Consider the following 8,000-nt stretch of genomic DNA (forward strand, 5'->3'; position numbering starts at 1 on the left):
GTGCCGATTGATAATACATGTAGTGGATTTAAGCAATAAGGTCCAAGGTGGTGTGGTATATTGGCATGACGCAGAGCGGAATGCCTGGATACAGCCTTTAGCCATGGTATATTGGCCATATACCACAAACCCCTGTGGTGCCTTAATGCTATTATAAACTGGACACCAACATGAGTAGAACAGTAAACCAAGTCAGCCAACAAGCATCCAGGAACCAAACTACCCGGTTTATAATTAGTAGTAGATACAGAAGCCTCATATACACAAGGCTACCTGGTCTGCCTTAAGGGTATTTGGTCTTCCCAGGTGATCAGACCCTGCTTTGTAACCCCTGTCCAGAGGTTGTATGATAAGGGTTTGCGTGTACAGTATAAGGGGATAGAGATGTAGTAGGTTTTGTTCTGAGGAAGTGTTTTCTTCTTCCCTATAGAGAAGCACGTGGTGAAACTTACGGAGAGCAGGAGGAGAGTGTTCTGTCCCATCACTCAGCACCTTCTGGACAACCACGAAATGTGGAAGAGAGTCATTGCCTCCGAAACCCAGGACACGCCGGACAGAGAGGCGCCTAACTGCCTCAGCAACCCCGCCGAGCCAATCACAGCCATCCACGAGGAGGAGGAGGAGCCAGCCAGCAAGGAGGAGCCAATAGATGGCCAGGGAGAGGAGACGGAAGGGGAAGAGACGGGGCTTGCAGAGGAAGTGGTCGAGCAATCAGAGACTGCGGAGAAAAAGGAGGAGGAGCTGGAGTGAGAGGATTATCTTTGACGCTTGAAGATCAGGAAACGGAACATTTATCCAAACTCATACCCTCTCCCAACTAGACTTTCTGACTCATGTCAGAAATGATACCCTATTCCCCATGTAGTGCACTAGCTGGCCAAATATAGTGCGCTATACAGGGATTGGGGTGTTGTTTGAGACGCAGCCCCTGATATTTGGTTGCCAGCAAATCACTTAGACACAACACTGTAGAAGTTTGGAGTAACATGTGCCTAAAGAAAACAGGGTGGAGTGAGGGAGGGCACGCTGAGGAGGAGGATGAGGGAGGGGTGGGATTTGTTTTACACACATATTATATTGGATCAGGTTTCCATTGCAGAAGCCCTCTCCCTGACGAGGTTCCCACACCGCAATACGGACCCACAGAACACTGACCCCACTGCCAGCCTCAAGACATAGCCGGCCATACTAGTGGTCTGCATCCACCTGTCCTCTCCCACAGAGCCAAGGTGTACAAAGTGGACTGTGCTAAATAGACAGTACAAACGCTAGCTCCTGAGGACAGTGAGATGAGAAAGCGGGTAAAAGCTGTGTCCGCTCTGTGTTGGTGCTCAGGGAGCGAGGAGAGGACTGAGGACTGGGGAGAGGAGGGTCAGTGTTGATACAGAGTGTGCTCACACACACACAAACCCATCAGAAGATTTGCTAGCTACCCCAGGAAGAGGGAATGGGAAGTCTAACATAGAACCATGTAGCTCTGAAAAAGCTTTTGTATTCACTCGAGGAAGAAAATCCAGAGCAGTGTTTCTTCACATTCTTCATCTCTCTAATTGTTCCAAATATACCATGTTTTCTCTCTTTCTTTCTTTCTTTCTTTCTTTCACTCACTCCACTTTTGTGTCGGTCATTCAGGCTCTTTTTCCCCCCTCTCACTCCTACACGGTTCCACAGGACTCAGGAACACAGACACACCCCACTGGGCACACACTGGTTGAATCAATGTTGTTTCCACTTCGTTTCAATGAAATTACGTTGAACCACAGTGAAATTGGCATTGAATTGACATCTGCCCAATGGGACACAACACAGACCCCTCAACCTTGTACCCTTTGTCATTGTTATGTCAACCAACACAAGTGATTGTTCTTTCCTTTGTGTTATTGGTTTGTGGTTATACTTTCTTATTTTTTTTTCCCAACATCAGCTGTAATATTTTCTCTCTGTGGCGTTTGTGTTTGGTAAATATGGTGTGGGCCTTTCTTATTTTACGTACCCTGTCTCCTGATGATCTGCTCACTACAAAGGGAATCACTTTGAATCGGAATCGCACGGTTTCTTATAGAGTTAGAGCTTCCTTTTAGTCAGACGCCTAGTTAACTATTCCAATGTAAGATGCTTTTTCTAAGTGCAATATGTCTCTCTTCGTAGCTTTTGACCCAGTAGATGTATGCATGTACCACCTCGGTAGAGAAGAAGCATTCACATTAGGATTCGTCTGTGGATGTCAATCTGACCATGACACTGAAAAAGCGATTCACCTTTTTGAAAGATTCTCGACAGCCATCTTCATTGATAAACTCTCTCGTATAACTCTTTTGACGGTACACTGACCTCTAGCCTGTGTTTCAGTCCTCTCTCACAGTGGGATCTACCACCCAATACCCTGACAGGAAGTTCAGCCAAGAGAGCCAATGTCAAAAGTACATAGATTCTCTTTCAGTCTCTTGAGCGAGCATGATTCCCCATTATTCCCCATAGTGCCGCACTCAGTTCCCTCAGAGAACCAAAGTTAGTCGTAACCAGGCATTTTCTATTTAACTCTGGGAAATCATCTATTTCTCCAATAGGCTGAAATGATAACAGATAACAGACCTTGGGCTCCAATAGCTTTCAGCGAGTCAAGTGATCAAATAAAGTTTCCGAGTGAGCCTTGGAAAGCCTTGAAGGAGATGTGGAGGAGCCCAGAGGTTCAACCAAGAGAACAAGGTGACAGTTATACTCCACATACACTCAGACTGTGCTGCTCTATAGAACATGGTGAATCACGCAATGGGGCTGAATGCAAAACAAAAGTATGACGAAAGATGATGCAGTAAAAAATATCCATGCCAAGAAAGACATGTCTTCTTAGTGTGTGTTTGCTGACTCCCTCAAAGAAGTGATGTATTTATTAACTTCCTGATAGTTTCAGCATTTCAGCCATAGGTCCAACTCGTTGAACTGTAGCTACCCCATTGTAGCTACCACATGATACATCTACCTGCAGCTATCCCATCTCTCCCTATCCATTCAGCTCCTAGCCCAGGGCAGCTCCCATGACATGAGCAGGCAGATCAGGCCAAAGCATGTGTACATCCCAAATGGCACCCTACTCCCTAAATAGTGCACTACTTTTGACCATAGCCCTATGGACCCTGGTCAAAAGTAGTGCGGGGGGGGGTGCTATTTGGGACACAGCCCAGGTGGACTAGCCAGCCAGCCTGAGCCAGGCAGCATGCTGCAGTCAACACATGGACCAGTGCTGGGCTCCCCGTGGCTGTCCATAGCCCCATAGGTCCATTTGATGTCCAGAGAGAGAGACCAATTGGTGGTGACAGAAGGATGAGAGGGAAAGGTAGAGGAAACGGGAGAGGGAAGAGGATATGAGAGATAGAAGCGGATCAGAAAGAATGATATAGGAGAAGGAATGGGATGACAGAGGAAGGGAGATGGAAGAGAAGGGAGGAAGAGAAGCGTGTGGGGGTTTTCTGAGGTTGGTCAGTCTCCTTTTTGTTCACTGATGGTCTCTGTGAAAACGTCACTTTGAATGAGGAGCCAATTAAAATGTCTGTCCGTCCGTCCATCTGCCTGTCCGGTTCTGCTTGAAGATTTTACCCTTGACAGCTTGTTGTGAAACGTTAACATTATCAGGAAAATGTATTTGTAGGATGACAATGTTTTTAAAGCAATACTGACACTTATTCTGTATCTGGAGCGTTTGAGTTGCACTTCGTGACCTGCAAAGTCAAGGGAGTTTATGTACCAAATTCTTGAATTTTATCCAAATCATGTGCCTCTCTCTCTATCTGCACTAACTGACCCTATTTCACTCCCCTACACTCCCTTACCTGCCCCTCTCTCTCTCTCGTTGTGTGATCTGTTATGGGTCATTATCTAACAGTGGCATTTAGTGTTGCAGCTGACATAACATCTTGTGATAGGCTAGGGGCCAGGTGGTTGCGTGAACCGTTATAATAGTTATTGGCCCATATTAAACGATACAGAGGAGAGGAAGCAGACATTGCTAGTCAACCCCTGAACCTATACATCTGCTGAGTCACTGCCTCATCTGAATAAGGCCTTTCACAATGTCAGTGTGGCCTAGGGTGAACTGCACAGTAACAGACCCAATGGAGGGAATGCAAAAGCAATATTCACAGCCTTTGATGACCTGTGTGCATGCGTGGTTGCGTATGTGTTCTGCGGTAGCATTTGTTCAAGGGGTATTGTGAATGTGATTTGGTGGCCAACATTAATAAGCTACTACGGTAGGACAGCACTCTATTTGCCTTTCCTAATATGTATTGAGTCGTCCATCTCTAATTCCTGGATGTGACTACACTTCCCACTGTATCTGTTCACGTCTGACACCTAACCAATGAGTTCCGTCACCTACGGGGACTTCAGATAGCTTTTGGAGTGTTATAGTTCAACGTGGATTTCTACAAACATCCGTTTCTCCTTCTCCTGTCGTCCACAATTATCTCCTTCGTCTTGATCAGGCTGAGGGAGAGGTTGTTGTCCTTGCACCACACGGTCAGGTCTCTGACCTCCTCTTCCCTATAGGCTGTCTCATCCTTGCCGGTGATCAGGCCTACCACTGTTGTATCGTCAGCAAACTTAATGATGGTGTTGGAGTCTTGCCTGGCCCTGCAGTCATGAGTGAACAGGGAGTACAGGAGGGGACTGAGGGGCCCCTGTGTTGAGGATCAGCGTGGCGGATGTGTTGTTACCACCTGGGGGCGGCCCGTCAGGAAGTCCAGGATCTAGTTGCAGAGGGAGGTGTTTAGTCCCTGGGTCCTTAGCTTAGTGATGAGCTTTGAGGGCACTATGGTGTTGAACGCTGAGCTGTAGTCAATGAATAGCATTCTCACATAGGTGTTCCAATGCTAGCTTCTCTCTGTATCGGTAAATACAGGATTAATATGACCCTTGGCAACAGCACTGTGCGTCCCTGACACATGGATACAGTGTAGGGAGGCAGCGGGAGAGGGGAGGGAGGAACAGCAGCAGAAGAAAGAGGGATGTTGTGTGTCATACCGGATAATTGGTTTGTCTTTAAGTGACACTCGCTGTGTCTCAAATGGCACCCTGTGTGTGTGTGTGTGTGTGTGTGTGTGTGTGTGTGTGTGTGTGTGTGTGTGTGTGTGTGTGTGTGTGTGTGTGTGTGTGTGTGTGTGTGTGTGTGTGTGTGTGTGTGTGTGTGTGTGTGTGTGTGTGTGTGTGTGTGTGTGTGTGTGGTCTGACAGTCCTCTGAGCGCCTAAAGAGAAAAACCCTTCAAATGTTTGTCCTCCAGAACATCTCATCCTTCTTCATCTCTCTTTTTGTCATCCCTCCATTTCTACATTCATCTTGTTCAAAACACACCCAGGATTTATATTTTAAACGTATGTTTTCATCCAGTTGTTTAGATCACATTTCCGTAAAGGTTAGTTATGTGGGGATGTTCATTCATAACATGCAAAGGTCAGCTATGTAACTGGTATGTGAGGGAGATTATACAGTATGTGTCGCGGCTATATGCATGTGAGAACACAGTTATTCATGTGACTACCAATCAGATGAGAGGTTAGCTCTGTTTGCTCCTATTCCATCTGCCTGAGCTGGGGGAAGCTCATACGCGCATACACACATACACACACACACACACATCAACTGTAGACTGCCTCGTGCAATTACAAAGTCATGTGCAATTGTCTAGTGGAAGCTCACTTGCACGCAATTCCAAAGTGTGTCATAATACATCCTATTCAGAACAGAACCTTAGATTAAGAATAACATCTTGGCATTTAGTATTTGACAAGGACGTGATAGTGGTCACATGCTCTTGTTGACACATTTCTTTCAGAGTACTACTATTGCCATAATTCCACCCAATCAGTGGGCAGCAGCAACTCTACAATAGGAACCAAACATGGACAATAGGGCATTGAAAGCATTGCGCTCCCGTGGTTTAAACAACAACAGGCACAGTTTGAAGCCCAACATCCTTCCTCAGACTTTGCTTCATGTTTTAACTCTGTCCTGTGTGATGTTTTTTTAGGCTATTGCCAGTTCTGTGCCATTCATTCTGTCTGCGTCCTAAATGACTTCCTATTGACCAGGTCCCAAATGGCTCTGGTCAAAAGTAGTGCACTATACAGTATAGCGAATTGGGTGCCATTGGGAATGAACAATATGTCTCTCTGTTTGTGGGCATATGTTTGATCACGTTAGCCACAACGAGAACCAAACAAGCTTTACACGTTCTTAAACGAGACATATGAGACTTGTTTTATGTATTTATCTATAGCCGGAACTTCACAAACTGAATAATTATTACTCTTTCTTCTCTCTTGTATCTTGCACTTAACACATGTAGCAATACCTATAGGATGGGGAAAACAGACGTGTGATTCACCAGTATTTGTGAAGTATTTCATTTTATTACTAGTTTATTGTTCCATTTTGTACAAAATATATGCTGTACAGATATAACAAATTAAAACGACAACAAAAGTCTTTTAGATAAACTTTATTTATTTTTTACTGTTTTTGTAATTTAGACACAATACTGTAGCTCCTTTTTGGCCAGAATTACTGAAAGTGCCTCTTGGTATAATGTATTAAAAAGTAAATATACAGTATATTGAGATTGTTAGAAAATTGTCACTAGCTGAACAATGTGGATGTTGTAATGTGAATACTGAATAACATGAGTTAAATGCTGTGGTAATCGTATGTTTGTTCTCTTTGCCTCGACTTGCATTTATTTTCCTCATCCTCATTTTCAATTTCATATAACTACGTCAACATGAGGTATGTAAATGCATTTCAACTTCTCAGGTACGTCCTCAAGGTTACTGATACGTTCAATATTTTATTCAATTTATGCCTCCCCGATAAGCCAACAGTCACAGTCGACTAGGTAACATCATAGCATACTAGAAAGATCCCACTCTTTTCCAACCCTGATGTTACTGAGATGTTAACAGTAGTGACGTGTCAGTATGGGGGGATTAAAAGAGAGAAAAAATATGGCTATGTTACGAGATTATAACTCATTAGTTGAGGATTTGTTTTAAAGCATAGCTTTATACTCTGACAGCTGGGATTTAACACTGTTTCTATACCAGATTAGCCACCATCCACCAGACCTACCTAGGTTCCAACAGTATTGTTTTTCTGTCAAGTACTGTTTTTGAGCGTTAGATTGAGTGTGCCTGGAGTGCGAGATGCCACGTGGGTGGGTTTGCACTTTTGAGACTATTTCATTGGCTCTATTGCGTCACGCAAGCTCAAAATCAAACTCAGCTAATGTATTTGAAAGAGAACAGACATCATTTGAACCCAGGTCAGCCGAACACACTGGCCTCTGTCTTTTGGTCCTGAGACCTGAGCTATGTGGAGGTGCAGGTAATTAACATCTACAAGTCTCACTTCCACCATAGAGATCAGCCAGCCATGGGTTGAACCCTGACCTGTAACCCCTTCACTTCCTCATTCACTAATCTAAAATAATATTGATCTGGCAGTTCTTAAGGCTGTTGTGTTGTTTCGATACAAAGGGATTGAGGCAGCACTTAACACCAAGTTACCCTCATATGTACAGTACCAGTCAAAAGTTTGGACATACCTACTCATTCCAGGGTTTTTCTTTATTTTTACTATTTTCTACATTGTAGAATAATAGTGAAGACATCAAAACTATGACATAGCACATATGGAATCATTTAGTAACCAAAAAAGTCCAAATATATTTTAGATGTTTCAAAGTAGCCACCCTTTACCTTGATGACAGCTTTGTACACTCTTGGCATTCTCTCAACCAGCTTCACCTGGAATGCTTTACCAACAGTCTTGAAGGAGTTCCCACATATGTTGAGCACTTGTTGGCAGCTTTTACTTCACTCTGCAGTCAAACTCATCCCAAACCATTTCAACTGAGTTGAGGTCGGGTGATTGTGGGGGCCAGATTATCTGATGCAGCACTCCATCACTCTTCTGCTTGGTCAAATAGCCCTTACACAGCCTGGAGATG

The 8,000-nt window shown here is 44.3% G+C and overlaps 1 protein-coding gene across 2 annotated transcripts in view; it reads left to right on the plus strand.

Moving 5' to 3' along the window:
* pde3a (phosphodiesterase 3A, cGMP-inhibited) overlaps nucleotides 1-3,128 on the plus strand; it is a 96,348-nt gene extending 93,220 nt beyond the window's left edge. For both annotated transcript variants that reach the window (XM_046297445.1, XM_046297446.1), the window contains one exon: nucleotides 431-3,128. In XM_046297445.1, coding sequence (XP_046153401.1) covers nucleotides 431-750 — 320 coding nt within the window. In that variant the 3' untranslated portion in view covers nucleotides 751-3,128. The remainder of the gene's footprint in view (nucleotides 1-430) is intronic.
* Nucleotides 3,129-8,000: the final 4,872 nt, after the last annotated feature.

The sequence above is a fragment of the Oncorhynchus gorbuscha genome, linkage group LG14 (genome assembly GCF_021184085.1).
Source record: "Oncorhynchus gorbuscha isolate QuinsamMale2020 ecotype Even-year linkage group LG14, OgorEven_v1.0, whole genome shotgun sequence".
Taxonomy (NCBI): Eukaryota; Metazoa; Chordata; class Actinopteri; order Salmoniformes; family Salmonidae; genus Oncorhynchus; species Oncorhynchus gorbuscha.